At 43.0% G+C, this 16,410-nt stretch overlaps 1 protein-coding gene across 1 annotated transcript; it reads right to left on the bottom strand.

The window, feature by feature from the left end:
* Nucleotides 1-4,282: 4,282 nt before the first annotated feature.
* On the bottom strand, nucleotides 4,283-16,410 carry LOC115777303 (death-associated protein kinase 3-like). Its single transcript, XM_030725166.1, has 8 exons — nucleotides 16,331-16,410; nucleotides 14,977-15,198; nucleotides 10,412-10,550; nucleotides 7,731-7,860; nucleotides 6,886-6,961; nucleotides 6,626-6,778; nucleotides 6,431-6,476; nucleotides 4,283-5,040 (listed from the first exon to the last, which is right to left on the bottom strand). Exons 1-8 carry the CDS (start codon nucleotides 16,390-16,392, stop codon nucleotides 4,405-4,407), a joined length of 1,464 nt encoding a protein of 487 aa, XP_030581026.1. The 5' UTR covers nucleotides 16,393-16,410; the 3' UTR covers nucleotides 4,283-4,404.

Below are 16,410 nucleotides of genomic sequence, written 5' to 3'. Positions count from 1 at the left end.
ATTGCAAAAAACGCCAAATGTAGCAAATATGATACAAATAAAAAGTAATAAATTCTAATGAATCTAGGTTTTTTTATCAGCATGTTCGAAGAACACTTGATTTAAAAAAAAAGATTTTTCTGGTAATTATTTCATGGTCAGGCTTTACGGGGTTAAAATGACAATCAGCTGCTCACCCAGACATCACAGCAGTAATTGTTTCAGACTCATTATTAAAGAATATATCTAAATATAATATATGTAAAGGTTGAAATACCTAAAATGACTTTTCCAGGTGTGGGTTTTTGTCATGGTCCTGGCCTTTTGTCCAGTGTTTCGTGTTTGTTTTTTTGAGTTCTGTTATCACTGATATTCTTCTGTGTTTCCGAGTTTTCCACTGGTCTGGATTTTCAGTTCCCTGTATGTTTTGAGTTCTGGTCTTAGTTATCGTTATAGTAATTCCAGTTTCCCCGTGTCCCTGTGATTTAGTTAGTTGTGATTCCCTCAGTGTGCCTGCCTCCTCATGTGTCAAGTCTGCATTTCTGTGTTCCTGTTTATTCACTTCCTGTTTTATTTTCCTAGTGTCCTGTTCCCTGTGTGTTGTGTTCAGTTTACTTCCTTTCTTTCCCTCCCAGCAGTTTCCCATTGTCTCCTTGGTTTCCCGCTGCTGTGTGCTTTCCTGTCCGTGTTCTTTTTGAGAAGTTTAGTGGTCTGTTCTGGTGGCCCCATCCAGCTTTGTTTTTCTCTGTGCTTTCTGGCAATCAAGGTGAGGTTTTTGAGTTTTCTCACGAGTCCTGCACTGGGGTCCTCAACCTGCCTGCCACAGCAGTTCATGACAATTTTTTTAATTGTCTGATTAGAAAGCCAATAGTTTAAATGATTTATATAATCATGACTGAATTCCTTTTGTTTCTTTGGGTCTTACTTCTGCATTATTTTGGAATCTGTTGAGAAATCACATCATCATATCCTTGAACCTCTGAAGAGACGGGCCAAATTAGCATAACCCATAGAGCTCCAGTAGAAACACTGAAGAAATCCGCTTCTGCTCATTTCTAGCTCCATATTTTTTAAAAATTTTTTTGGGCTCTATTAGAAAAGCTCTGCATGGTTCACAATTTAAAATGATGCTTATTTATCTTGTACTGAATGTTGGTGCCGCCCTTCAGTTCATCCTCTGTCTAAATCAAACCTGTTTAGCTCCTCCCACTTAAGACAACTTTGCTCTGATTTTGGCTGCCCCTCCCAAACAGAGGGTTTAAACAGCTCTGACCTCTGACCTCTGACGTCATTATTTCTAACTTTAACAATGTTTAATAAGAATATCCACAATGGTAACAGGAAACCAGATTGTTGTCTATTAAAACAACAATCAAGTAATTGTTCCTGCTTATCCACATTGTGAGATGAACCAGCACAGTCTCACAACAAGCTTTAACCGTTCCTCTGAATGGCTTCACGGCTGTGGCTCAGTAAAGACACCAAGACATAAATCTTTTTTTTTTTATTCTTTTCACACATCAGTGTCACGTGACCTTTGAGTTTCAGGCCAAAAAAGTCACAAAATCCCCCTGAGGAGGGGATGGCTCTAAGCAGACTGGGGTTCATGTCCTGGATCATGCAATTATGTTGAGATCTATTTTATTATTATATTAGACTTTGATTTGTTTCCAGTGCAGCTTGCTTTCCTTTACACTTGCTCTCCTTGACCCCAACATTAACTACATGCTTTAAGCTCTACTTTTTAGTTTGTCAGGGCAACAGTTTTATTGTTTTTAAAAAAAAGCTGTGAACCAAAGTTATTACACATTTTACTGAGACTGTGCTGGCAGCTTCAGAAGTCTGAGTTACACAAATAAATTACTGGAAAGGCCACCTGTGGGATACAGAGTTGTACTAAAAAGACTTTCACTAACATCTTAATGTGACTTAGTTATACTGTTTAAGATAACATTTGGAAAGTACTTTTTATCCCCTTCAGTCACCGTGTACTATTGTGTCCATCTCTTTCTATAGTTATATATTGTAAAGTAATTATTTTCTAACATTTCCTACCTAAAAAGATTATGTATGCAGAAGATGAAGTTTCTTTTACCAAAATCCCTTATCGTGACTAAAAGGCTTATATGCCTATTTATTTGTAGGCTTCCAACAAAATAATACATTTCTTCATACAGAGCAATCATGACTTACATTGCCCACTCTTTTTTTTCTTCAGCTGAAAAGGACAACAACTGAAAGTGATCTGTTCATGGAAGTAAATGCATGATTGGACAATTGAAGACTGAAGTGGGACAGGGTGGTGGGTGTGACAACGGTTCTCCAAATCTGATGGGCTAAAATGTTGGACTTTTGAACAGGATGCAGGACAAAGTGACTGAAATGAACCCTGAACAGAAGTTTGTCTGTTTACACTGTATTTTACATCAGGAAATGTTTTTTTTGTAAATCAGTGTTAAAAATGAACCATGTTGTTGATGTTGTAACTAAAAGGGTTAGTTTCATCAGGGTAGAGCATTAAACCACAGACAGTTTGATGCACTTTTGGAGGACAATGACACTGACATAGACCACCACACATCTGTCAGGTGGCTCAGCCTGGGAAAGTGATTAAAGAGTACAGAACCTGAGAGCAATGACATCCTCCAGCTTTCAGATTCAGACTGGATTGCAGACTTTGGATTTTCTGTAGATGTGACTGCAGTACTGAATGAACTAAATATCAAACTGCAATGTAAGGGCCTTTTTGTGCATGAAATGTGCACCTTGGTAAAAGCTTCCATGAGAAAGTTGCAGCTTCCTTCCAGCCAAATAAAGGACAACATTCTACACTGAAGGAAGCCACACCATCAGCAGATCAGCTCTGCCAGTACTCATGCATGTTAGAAGCACTGCATGGTGAGTTTTCAAGGTGCTTTCAAGACTTTTAATCACTTGAGAAGTCAGTTCACATGTTTTTTATTCGCGATTTATGTGCAACATGGATGATGCAGCCAGTGATGTTCAGCTTGAGCTCAGTGACCTGCAGTCCAACACACTTCTGGCAAAGCACTTCAGGACTTTCTTTCTGCTTAATTTTTACTATTTGCTCAAAGAGGAGAACTTTCCTCACACGAGGAGGCATGCTCAGAAGATTCTGGATCTACCTGCACATGTGAACAGACATTCTCAGTGATGAAGTTCGACAGATCTAGATCCTCAATCACTGATGATCACCTAATTAGCTGTCTTTCTCACATCCACCTCAGACATTCAGCCAGATTTCAGTGCACCTGTTCAAGCCCAAGAAAAATTGGATTATTCTCACTGAACAGGTAAAATGAACTGAAAATCACTGCTTTCTATGTAAAGCTGAGTAACTGCCTGCTGTTAACATACTGCAAAATTCCTTTTCAGTATTGTTTTGCATCGTGTGTAACAGGTCCCTTATTCTTTTGATTATCAGTAGCAGCTCATCAAAACTGTCACATTTTTATGGGAGGAATTAAAACATTGAGCAGAATTGAGTTTAACTTATTGTTGGTTTGGTCCACCAACAGAACTTGGGCTTCCCATGTGGCCCCTTGGAAAAATTAATCAACCTTCCCTGCTCTAGATCTCGGTAGTCCAATCTGCATCTCTCAGCCGAGCCTCTGACTGCTCCAGGTATCCTCTGTCCTGCCTCCCCAGCTTGATGATTTCCTGACTTCACTTCTATTTTCACATTGAGGGAGGCACTTAAAACTCCTTTGCTGATCTCATCCACCAAGTTATCTATCTGTTTGTCATCCACCATGAACTGCTGCAGAAGGCGCTTGCAGTTCTGGGTGAATTTCCTATTTTCTGGACCTTACAGCAAGCTTACTTTCATGCAGAGACATTACCACTTCAGTTCTCGATGTTTCATCAGCCAGCTTAAATCTCTTGTCTTCTAACAGGCTAGAATTTGGTCAGGAGCTTCGCTCTCACAGTCCTCAGACATCACACAACTCCCCTTGGAAAGTCCATTTTAAGACAGATCAAGTATTGACATATTGTACTGATTTGGGAACAGATTTTTTTGGGACTATGACAACAAGGAACATTTCCAGCAAGCATGTTTAAATTAACCCTGAACATAGTGAACCCTTCTTTTAGATGATTATAGAGAAATTACACGTAGTTTTTTTTAAAGACTAAAACAAAATCTTTGTACTTATCTTCAACATACAGCATAACAAATTAATATTGTTTGCTAAAAATGTTACAGCAAGGTATTTGCTGAACATTTTACTGTATTGCAGAACAGCTTCAGTTGTTATTTACAAATCAACAATCACTCGCTTAGTGTGTGTATATGTTTGTGTAATATTTATTTGGGCGTCATACAGTACAGTCCTGCTAATTGCTGCCTCTTGAACACACTGTGCTTTTAAATGGGTGATCGGTGATTTAGCCTTTGCTGAATCATTTTTGCTGTTCAGTCTCAGAGAACTCCAGGTTGATCCCAGACAGCAGTTCTCCTCCACAGGAACTGAGCAGCTCTTTCAGGGTTTCATTCATGTCACTGTTGAAGACTGTGGAGAAGCTGCAGTTGGGGTATCCTCTACCTCCTTCATCTGTATGAAATGAGCCCATGACCTCCTGCACCCACTTCAGCTTGGTGCTAAGCTCCAGGTGCAGGCTATCAAAGCGGCTCTGCCTCTCCTGGTAGCGGTCACTAATGGCACTGAGGCTGCAGCTGAAAGCCTGCATGTCGTCCTGCACGCTCCTCTTCAAGGCCTCCACCTTACGGAACTCGTAGCGGATTTGTGAGAGCTCCTGGCGCATGGCCTCGCTCTCCTCCTTGTACCAGGCTTCCTTTTCATTGTATATAGAGACCATAGCATCTATATCTTCCTGCAGAGAGTCATGGGCTGCAGCTAGGCTAATGAAGGAGCTCTCCATCTGGTCAATATCCTCCACAACCTGGGCAAAGCGCTCAAAGTTTACGTAGGTGTTGTTGGGTGGCATGCTTGAGTGGGACTTGATGGTGTACTCTCTCAGGCGCTTGGTCTTTAATTGGCGCCGCTCACATTTCTTTGGTCCCTTGTGTTCATTGGACTAAAGGATTTAAACAGAGCGAGATCGATTAACTATCTTTTAAAGAAGGAATAATAATAATATCTTTTAGAAAGCACTTTTAAAAACATTGTGAAAATCTTTGCATGGAAATAAAAAAACAGTTCAGCATAATAAAAGAAACAGAAGAAAACCATGAAAACTGCAGAGAGTAAATCTAGGAGAAAATATAACATTAAATCAACATCAAACTTTTAGAGCCGGCATATTAAAAAATATTAAAAACTATTTCTAAAAACGGACTAATTAGGGAAGAGAGGATAATATGCTCATATTTTTTAGCTAATTGCAGGCAGTAAATTTATTTTTGGTTTAATCCTGAATACACTGAGTTACAATAGTTAAGATGCAAAATCTGAAGACCTCGCAGGGTTAAAATGAGGTGGCACGGGGTGCCCACGGATAATCAGACGGCTCTGTCAGAAATGATGATCAAACCAAACTCCTGCGCTCCCGGGAACACTCGGAGCTTCAGAAATGTTTTTCCTGTTTCCTTGATCTATACCCAGTCACAGTTTGAGTGTCAGTAAGACTAGAAAAGGCCTGAATAAATCCCAGTTCCCGTTCAGTCAGTTCACTTTGGTACAACACATGCAGTATGGGATATCACACCCTTGCATGTCCTGGCTGGGGACACCTCTTCTAATCATGCTTTGAAGCAGGGGTGTCAAACTCGATCACTGAACGGGCCAAAATTGAAAACACATTCTAAGTTGCCGGCCAAACAGTTTAACATTTACTGAACAGTCTAAGACTGAAAATATTTTAATCAGCACTATGGATTTGAATGGCCGGAATACAGCAACTTTTTCCTCAACACATTAAATAAAATATAAAATTACATTTTCTTCAAAAATAACATCAGGAAAAATGAGAATATTTCAAGCTGATTTGTTACGAATGAGTGTTTCAGCGTTGGATTCTCTCACTGCCTGTGTCCATTGCGTCACCTCTGGAGGACGCCCTTGCCATGTATTTTTTGGAAGTTGTCCACCACCTTAGACCTATGGTTAAGTCCAACATTCCTTCCTGGGATTTAACTTTAGTGCTGAAGACCCTTTGTGGGCCCCTTTTGAACCCACTTAGTCTAGAGATGTGAAATTTCCTTCATATGAGACCGCGTTTCTTCTTGCTCTGGCTTCTGCAAAGTGAGGGGGTGACCTTCATGCTTTGTTTGTACATTCTTCTTGCATGCAGTTGTTTTGTGATGGCCTCAAGGTCAGATCACGCCCAAATGCAGCATATTTAAGATTATTCCTGCAAACTTATGCCCCCCCACCACAGAGCAGAGGCTTCATTTCTCGTGTCCAGTGCAGGTGCTTTGCAGCTACATTGACCACACTCAGAATGTGATAGAAACTTTTCTGTTTACCTTGATCCATGGGGGATTAAGGGCTTCTTGAACTGTTAATCTTTTCCTATGAGACAAAAAAAAAAAAATCATGTTGCTGAATTTTCATTATGTAAAAGTGGTGAAGTGACTATAATGAGCAGTCCAGAGATCAAATCATTTAACTCTCCTGCTGTGGCACAAGTGCCCTTCACTGAGTTATCCCTGAGCTCTTACTTCTTATCCTTCTCGAGCAGCTGGCTAATGAAGTTCTTGGCCAGCTCACTAGTGTGGCAGAAGAATTCTTCATCAAACTCATAATTTATGGCTGAAATATTCCCCAGTGTGTCCTGCTTGGTTTCCCCGAGGAAAGGAGAGGCACCACTCAGCCTGGAAGAAAGCAATAAAACAAGTGCAGTTTCTTATTATCCTGTTGCATTATAATGTAAATGATATTGTAGGAGATACCATGATAATGTTGTTTCTGGTTCACTTGCAGGATGTAAGTGATGACACCAACGCTCCACATGTCTGCTTCCAATCCCAGCGGCTCATAGTTGACGATCTCTGGTGCTTAACAGGCAAACAATAAAAACCAAGATGAGTTTTTCCGTACCTCTGACAGTTTCATTTCACAAACTCCACGTTCTATGTTTTTAAACACATGGCAGTTCAAAGTTGGATTACCAGCTGGGTACCTGGAACCAAACTCCTTTCTTTTTTAAAAATAAAGTGGTCTAGTGGAGCCATTTTTTCTTTTCTTTTTCATTTTTTGTCTAACATTTAGACTCAGATTCATTTCCCAGGGGTAGCAGTCTAAGCAGAGATGTCCAAGTCTCCCTCTCTCCAGCCACCGGCTCCTCCAGGGAATACCAAGATGTTCTCAAGCCACCGTGTCCTGGGTCTGCCCTGATGTGGTCTCCTCCCAATTGGACATGTCTGAAACATTGAAAGTGCCCAAGTGGCATCCTAATCAGATGCCTGGACCACCTCAACTGGCTCCCCTTCTAGCCAGTGTCAGAGAGGAGCCAGCTGAGCTACTCTGATTCCCTCATGAATGACAGAGCTCCTCACCTTATCTCTACCTATCTTTGGAGGCAGCTCATTTCTGTTGGACTTGTTAATTTTTTTAATTCAAAGAGTCCTTAGGAATAGGAACCTGGACCTGTCACCCAGATCAGGAAGACTGGGAAACAAACTTTTTAGTGGCCAGTGGGGTGTGGCCTGGAAAAACTGCATGGGAGTGCCTCATCTATAGCTGGAACCATGAGTGTCCAGTGCTTTTGCACTCCCTGCTGCTCCACTGTCTACATCAAGAGCAGGGAAAAAAGAATGATCTTACCTACAAACTCTGGAGTTCCAAAGATGTTCTTGAACTCAACCCCAGCTTCAATCTTATGGGCAAGACCAAAATCAATCAGTTTTATTCTCGGCAACGGCGCATTCTTGTCCAAAAGCATTATGTTTTCAGGCTGCAGAAGACAAAAACATCTACTGAGCAACTTTGAACTCTTTATATAAAAATGGTTCAGTATAGCCTGTGTGTTGATTTTGTGGCACATAAAAAAAAAAAAAATCAAGACTTCTAGAAACTGTTCTGGAATTGCATTCATAAATAAATCCATTAGAAACTTTTGTTTCAAGGAGTCAAGAACAATCTGAATCCACAAGGATCAACCTCAAAAAAAGATGAACTATACTGATCAGCTCTGCTAAGGGCTAAAATAGCTAAAACAAACAGTGTCAGGGACTTGATCTTTTCATAGGAAATGCTGCTAAGTGCTGTACATTATTGGTGACTTTTGCTGACAACCCAATGATTCACCCAATTAAAAATGACTGACCTAAACCAAATTTATCTAAGACCTTAAACAAGTGCAGCCATCCCAGTCTCTTGAATGCCTTCTCAGCACCAAGAGCTACAGTTATTCATTTTAGTGCATCTTTCTCTTTTAGAATATGATCCAGTTTATTCTGCTATTAACTCTTGTTTGGTGTTGTTTATTGGACTGGATGATTGAAGTCTGAAGAAACTAAACATATTGACAACAGGGGCCTCAGCAGCATGTGGAAGAACCATACACAGCCACAACAGTCTGGCATCTCCTCCTCATGCTGGTCACCAGCTTGGTCACACACTGCTGTGGGATGGCATCGCATTCTTCAAGCAGCATTTGTCGCAAGTCAGCCAGTGTGTTGGTCACTCTGGTATAAACAGCACGCCCAAGCTGATCCCACAAGTGTTCAGTGGGGTTGAGGTCAGGACTGCAGGCAGGCCCTTCCATCCTCTCCACTCCCAAATTCTGGAGATAGTCTCGGGAAGGGGTGGGGTGGGGTGGGGGGTGGGGGGGGTGCAGCCTTTCGCAGGGCCATCACAGAGAGAAAGACAACGATTCACACTCAGATTGACACCTATATCCAATCTAGAATCACCAATTAGCCTAACCCTTGGACTGTGACAAGAAACTGGAGTACCTGGAGAAAACCCATGCAAACATGGGGAGAACATACAACGTCCACACAGAAAGGCCTGGGCCAAGGTGGATTCAAACCCAGAACTTCTCTCTGTGAGGCAACAGTGCTAACCACCATGCCAACGTGCTGCATTCAGTTTTATTTATATAGCACCAAATCACAACAAACGGTTGTTTGAAGTCACTTTATATTGTAAGGTAAAGACCCTACATTAAGAGAAAACTTCAACAGTCTGATGAACCCTACAAGCAAGCACTTGGCAATAGTGGGAAGGAAAAACTCCCTTTTAACAGGAAGAAACCTCCAGTAGAACCAGGCTCAGGGAGGGGCAGTCATCTGCCGCATCCAGTTGGGGGTGAGGGGAAGGAGACAGAACAAAAGACACTCTGTGGAAGAGAGCCAGAGATTAATAAGAACTAATGATTAAATGCAGAGTGGGGTATAAACAGACCACCCTAGGCTAATTGCAGCATAACTAAGGGAGGGTTCAGGGTCAGCTATTCCAGTCCTAACTATAAGCTTGATCAAAAAGGAAAGTTTTAAGCCTAGGCTCCCCCAGCTGCCTCCTGTTCTACTTTTAAATACCCCAGGAATCACAAGTAAGCCAGCAGTCTAAGAGCGAAGTGCTTTATTGGGGTGACACAGAACTATGAGGTCTTTAAGATAAGATGGAGCCTGATTGTTCAAGATGTTATGTGTATATGAGATAAAGCTCTAGCTGCAGCATTTCGGATCAGCTGAAGGCTTTTCAGGGAGCTTTTAGGACAGCCTGATAATAATGAATTACAATAGTCCAGCCTAGAAGTAATAAATGCATGAATTAGCTTTTCAGCATCACTCTGAGGAAGGATGTTTCTAATTTTAGAAATATTGCACAAATGCAAAAAAGCAGTCCTACATATTTGCTTACATATCCTGGTCAAAACTGACTCCAAGATTCCCCACAGTGTTACTGGAGGTCAGGGTGATACCATCCAGAGTAAGTATTTGGTTTGACACCATGTTTCTCAGATTTGTGGGGCTGAGTACAAGAACTTCAGTTTTATCTGAATTTAGAAGCAGGAAATTAGAGGTCATCCATGCATTTATGTCTTTAAGACATTCCTGCAGTTTAAAATATTATGGTCAACAGTATTGAACGCTGCACTGAGGTTTAGCAGGAAAACATGAAAAATGGCCTACTTTATTTGGCTTGAAAAAGGCTTGAAAGTTAGCAATCTTGGGATAAGCTGAGCTATAAGGTCTTGTGATAGTTTTATGCAAACAGTTCGAAAAAGATATGAAAACCATGCCATAATTAATGACCTTTTCTTTTTAATATTCAATTCCCAAAACTGGTCTGGCAGCGTGAACTGTGGAAAAAGTCTTGATGTGTTATAAAAGACCAAGGCCAAGTAATGCTGAATCATTATGAGTAAGCTTTGATACAGTGTCAGGGCTAAATGAGCTGAGGTCTACTGTGACCCTCAGACTTTGCCGTAGCTCAGAAATGTGACAGCGTCTTATCTCTGGTGGAAAGAGAGCATGAAATGTCTTGTTTGGACAAACCTTGAGATCAAAGTGGGCTATTTTTCTGGCGTGAAGGTAGTTCACCCCCTCGAGGATTTGTTTGATAAATTGAGTGGCCTCCTCTTCACTCAGAGACTCCTTCTGGGCCAGGAAATCAAACAGCTCACCACCAGAGACCCTGAAATAGGTTTAAAAAATACTGATGTAAATGTGGGGAGGTACAAGAGCCTGACAACAGAAACACAAACATTTGTTAGTTAAAATCTCAGTATGCACTTTTCTTCTCTATTTCCCACTGAATGTTTCCAAGAGCATTCTGTCTGACAACATTACAAAGTCAATGAGCGCATATTAGGAACAGCATATTGATTTTATCCCTCTTTTCTGGAAACCGTCACTTTGATTCTACATGCTAACATGATTGCATCACATCACTACTGCAGATTTTTCATCTTCACATTCAAACACTTCCCAAGACGGGCTAATGAGATTCAGATCTGGTGACTGGGGGAGTCCATTGACCTCACTGTTATGTTCATGAAAGCAATTTGAGATTCACTTTGTAGCACAGTGCATTATCCTGATGGAAGCAGCCATTAGAAGATGGTGAGCTTCTAATGACCATTAAGAGATACACATGTTCAGGAACAACACAACAAATGTGGCATTCAAAATATGATCAACTGGTCTTAAGTGTCCAAAGTGAGCTAAGAACAGGGGCAGAGCCAAGAAGTGGCCAAGAACTGCCACGCCAAGCAACAACATCCAGGGCTGAAACCTGAAGCCAACTGGAAAGTGCCAAAAACTGCAGTTCCCCTGGTGGCCATTTGAGGCAGGCTCAAAAAGTGAGTCAATCTCCACAGACTCCCAACTTTACAGCTTTATATCATATTTACAGCCTGTTCAAGAAATGGTTTGGCATTAAATGGACATTTTTTTCCTTTGATAACAGCTCTAATTTATGTGGATTATTATGGATGCGATCATCCTTATGGATACTGGAGTTATAGAGGCGTGGTTGCTTCGATTGACTGGTGTCCCTAGGCCAACTTCTCCTGAAAGGTGTCCCTGAATTAGACTTTTCCACAGTGTTTGTGCTGCTGGAGCCGTTTGCAGAGTTTAAATGGAATAATCTCTTAAATATCTAAATTAAATAGATGTTCTACTGTTTGGAAACCTGGACCGCCAAACCTCAGCCCTTTAAAGATTTATAACTAACCCTTTGTGAGGAACCTGGGAATGATTACTGACAGCACTTTTACTTCTGATAAACAGATAAATGCAGCAGTTAAAACTCTTTTTTTTTCAGCTTGAGTTACTTGTAAAGGTGATGCTGTATCTCTGCTTCAGAGATTTTGAAAGCGTTTTCCATGCCTTCATTTTGCTTAATAAACCGCAAGTGCGCTTGGGATCCGCAGCAGGACAATGACTGGAAACACACCACCTCTGAATTGCTCAAAAAAACAAAACAGAATGATGGTTTTGGAGTGGCTTTTTCAAAGTCTGGACTTAAATCTGATTCAGATGCTTTGGCATGACCTTAAACAGGCTGTTCATGCTCAAAAACCCTCCAGTGTGACTGAATTAAAACTATCCTGCAACAAAAAGTGGGCCAAAATTCCTCCTCAGCGATGTGAACGACTCATTGCCAGTTATCACAAATACTTGACTGCAGTTCTTGCTACACAACCAGTTATTAGGTTTAGGGGGCAATTACTTTTTTACACAGGGCCAGGTACAGTAAGTATGGATAGAAACTTTCCCTCAATAAATGAAATCATCATTATTAGTTTTGTATTTACTCTGGATATCTTTGATGATCTGAAACATGTACGTATGACAAATATGCAAAAAGAATAAGAAATCAGAAAGGGGGCAAATACTTTTTCACCGCACTCTATCTCAGCGTGTTGTGAAGTGTTTCCTTAAAACCGTTTGAGGAAACTGGCCAAGTGGAGCACAAAAAATGACATGCCTAAAAAAAAGCAGATGAACAGTATCTTAAAGTCATGTCCTTCAGAAATAGGAAAAGACGTGACACAGGACCTGAGAGATACACTTGGCTCTTCTATTGATCCACCTCTAGCCTCATCAGAAAATGCTGCTCATACTAAATATTGATTTTCAAGCTCTTTAAGACAAACTCTGGGCACCGGGGCGGCTCAGTGGGTGAGCAGGCGGCATTGTATGCCGCAGTGCCATGGTGCATCCGACCCGCCGCCCTTTACTGCATGTCATTCCCCCTCTTTTTCTCCCCCACTTTCCTGTCTATGTTCACTATCTGATAAAGGCAAAAGGACCAAAACTGATATTAAAAAAACGATTGTATAAACTCTGTGTTTGCATTATATACTGTATTTCCGTGTATGTTTGCATGTTTCAGTCAATCTCTGCACTCTTTTCCAATTTTCCGTAATATAAAGAAATGAGGGGCCTCCTCCCGGTGGGACATGCCCGGAACACCTCACCCAGGAGGCGGCCAGGAGGCATCCTAATCAGATGCCCGAGCCACCTCAACTGGCTCCTTTCGATGTGGAGGAGCAGCGGCTCTACTCCGAGCCCCTCCCGGATGGCCGCACTCCTCACCTTATCTCTAAGGGAGAGGCCAGCCACCCTTCGAAGGAAACTCATTTCTGCCGCTTGTATTCGCGATCTTATTCTTTCGGTCACTACCCAAAGCTCGTGACCATAGGTGAGGGTAGGAACGTAGATTGACCGGTAAATCGAGAGCCTCGCTTTTACGCTAAGCTCCCTCTTCACCACGACAGACCGGTGCAGCGTCCGCATCACTGCAGAAGCAGCCCCGATCCGCCTGTCGATCTCCCTTTCCCTTCTCCCATCACTCGTGAACAAGACCCCGAGATACTTAAACTCCTCCACTTGAGGCAAGAACTCGTTCCTGAGCCGGAGATGGCACTCCACCCTTTTCCGGCTGAGGACCATGGCCTCAGACTTAGAGGTGCTGATTCTCATGCCAGCCGCTTCACACTCGGCTGCGAACCGGTCCACTGCGAGCGGGAGGCCCCCCCGTGATGAAGCCAACAGAACCGCATCATCTGCAAAAAGCAGAGATGTGACTCTGAGGCCACCAAGGAAGAAGCCTTCCGCCACCTGGCTACGCCTAGAAATTCTGTCCATAAAAATTATGAACAGAATCGGTGACAAAGGGCAGCCCTGACGGAGTCCAACACCCACAGGAAACAAATCCGACTTATTACCGGCTATACGGACCAAGCTCTCACTGTGGTTGTACAAGGACTGAATGGCCCGCAACAATGGGCCAGACCCCCCATACTCCCGCAGAACCTCCCAAAGAACACCCCGAGGAACACGGTCGAATGCCTTCTCCAAGTCCACAAAGCACATGTAGACTGGTTGGGCAAACTCCCACGCACACTCGAATATCCTTGAGAGGATAAAGAGCTGGTCCAGCGTTCCACGACCAGGACGAAAACCGCATTGTTCCTCCTGAATCCGAGGTTCGACTAACGGACGCACCCTCCTTTCCAGCACCCTGGCATAGACCTTACCGGGGAGGCTGAGGAGTGTGATCCCCCGAAAGTTGGAGCACACCCTCCGGTCTCCCTTCTTAAAGATGGGGACCACCACCCCGGTCTGCCAATCCAATGGCACTGCCCCAGATCTCCACGCGATGTTGCAGAGGCGTGTCAACCAAGACAGCCCTACAACATCCAGAGCCTTCAGGAACTCAGGGCGAATCTCGTCCACCCCAGGGGCTCTGCCACCAAGGAGTTGTTTAACTACCTCAGTGACCTCACCCCCAGTGATGGTCAAGTCATCCCCCTCATCCCCAGACTCTGCTTCCACTACAGAAGGCGTGTCAGTGGGATTCAGAAGGTCCTCGAAGTATTCCTTCCACCGTCCGACTATAGCCTCAGTTGAAGTCAGCAGCACCCCCCCGCACTATAAACAGTGTGAGTGAAGCACTGCTTTCCCCTCCTGAGTCGCCTGACGGTTTGCCAGAATCGCTTCGATGCCGTCCGAAAGTCTTTTTCCATAGCCTCACCGAACTCCTCCCACACCCGAGTTTTTGCTTTGGCCACTACCCGAGCTGCATTCCGCTTGGCCTGTCGATACCTGTCAGCCTCCACATCGAAAGGAGCCAGTTGAGGTGGCTCGGGCATCTGATTAGGATGCCTCCTGGCCGCCTCCTGGGTGAGGTGTTCCGGGCATGTCCCACCGGGAGGAGGCCCCGTGGTAGACCCAGGACACGCTGGAGAGATTGTGTATCTCGGCTGGCCTGGGAACGCCTTGGGGTCCCTCCGGATGGGCTGGAGGAGGTGGCTGGGGAGAGGGAAGCTTGGGCTTCTCTGCTTAGGCTTCTGCCCCCGCGACCCGGCCCCGGATAAGCGGAAGAAAATGGATGGATGGATGGATAAAGAAATGAGGGGTGGCGTAAGAATTTTGCACTGTATTTTACAGATACTAGTTATTATCTTCTGCTTCTTGAAGCTGAAAAGTTAAATACATAGTTATGTTTTTGATTTGCTTTGGTTTGTTTTTTTTACCTAAAGTGTGCTTAGTTTTGAGTTTGGCAAGTTAATAAAAATGTCATAATGTAACTGTAATCATCTGCCACTCACAGCTCCAGGATGAGTGCCACATCGGTGCGGTTCTCGTAAACGTCGTGCAGCGTGACGATGTTGGGGTGCTGAATCTGCTGAAGGATGTTCACCTCACGCTCTATTTCCTCCCGCCGCACTCCTCGAGAGCTGGCCATGCTCTGTCGTTTCTTGATGAACTTGGCAGCAAATTCCAAGCCTGTAGTTTTCTCTTTGCATTGCTTTACGATGGCAAATTGCCCACTCAAACACAGAGGGGAAATCCATTTGGAACAGTTGGGAATCACTGGATTAAAGCTTATTCATGAATTACTCTGTGGATCAAGCATCTTATCTTAACAGGCCAGTTTAGCAATGGCCTGATAAGATAAAGGCACACCTATTGACCACATCTAGCTGTCAGTTATATTTGGCAAAGTGAAAGACTGGCCTGATGGGGGCACCTAACACCAAGGAATATATTTCAAACTTCATGGAGGCAGCCCGTCTTCATTCATGGACTGCTTTAATAGAAACTGCTAGCATGTTTCCTAACTCTCAGGAAAATTAGGAATATGATAAAATACACCAGTTCGTTATTTTGTTATTTGTTGGACTGCAGTACCTACAGATAGATTGCACTGCACAAACACACAGTTTGTCCCACATTTGCCCCCCCACCCCATTTACAATGCTGAACATTTTTTGTAGCAAACTGCACAAGATGATTCTTCCACTCACAGTTACACAAGCAAACAAGTCATGCACGAATACTTAAAATTCAAATTCACTTATATGACAGTACAGCTGCATCTATTTTTTCCTGGTTCATTTGAGTAGTTTGTAAGATGACACCCCACTTCCTGCTCTGCAGCCAGGCTAAGAGCAGACACTAAATATAGACGAATCCTTTAAATGACGGCAGGCTGCTGTCATGCACACACAGCAACAAGACCAAACCCACACATACAGCTTTGTTTGTGTCTTCTCTCAGAAATATTTCTGATTACTTTTAGAAATCATCTTTAGCTATAGTGTGAGCCCTGTGCAGCCAAAGAGAAATAACGACTTTTTATAGCTGCAGTGAACAGATGTGGCAGGTAGTTAATGATTGAATATGTAGTGCGCTACAATGCAAATATTTCTATGGTTCTGTTTTTAGCAGGTATAATCCATAATGACCTTATAAAGTACGCCTCTCAGCTGCAGCGGGTTACTGGTTGGTTTCTGGGCTTGTCTACATTGGAGGTCAGAGCTCCACCAACACGTTTCTGCCCCTCCACCATGCATAAAGTGCATGCCTCACTAAGTCTCACTATCTGAATTCTGATTTACATTAAACATGCCGCTGTTACTCATTACAGAAAACACATGCAAATCCAGTGCATGTCTCTACCTCCCGAGCTCTTCACCAATTTCATAGAAATCTTCCACTTTCTGCTGCTTCACAAGCTCCATTGCCGCAGTCCTCACTTT

Source organism: Archocentrus centrarchus, unplaced genomic scaffold (assembly GCF_007364275.1).
Source record: "Archocentrus centrarchus isolate MPI-CPG fArcCen1 unplaced genomic scaffold, fArcCen1 scaffold_48_ctg1, whole genome shotgun sequence".
NCBI lineage: Eukaryota > Metazoa > Chordata > Actinopteri > Cichliformes > Cichlidae > Archocentrus > Archocentrus centrarchus.
The sequence above is the reverse complement of the archived record's forward strand: the minus strand, read 5'-3'. Positions and strand labels throughout refer to the sequence as shown.

Excerpts from the sequence above, each read along its gene's own strand:
- LOC115777303 (XM_030725166.1), bottom strand. The coding sequence starts at position 16,392 with ATGGAGCTTGTGAAGCAGCAGAAAGTGGAAGATTTCTATGAAATTGGT. Across the intron at positions 7,861-10,411 it reads TAGCCCACTTTGATCTCAAG|CCTGAAAACATAATGCTTTT; the intron begins GTTTGTCCAAAC and ends TGTCTTCTGCAG. Across the intron at positions 6,779-6,885 it reads GGTGTCATCACTTACATCCT|GCTGAGTGGTGCCTCTCCTT; the intron begins GCAAGTGAACCA and ends GCTTTCTTCCAG.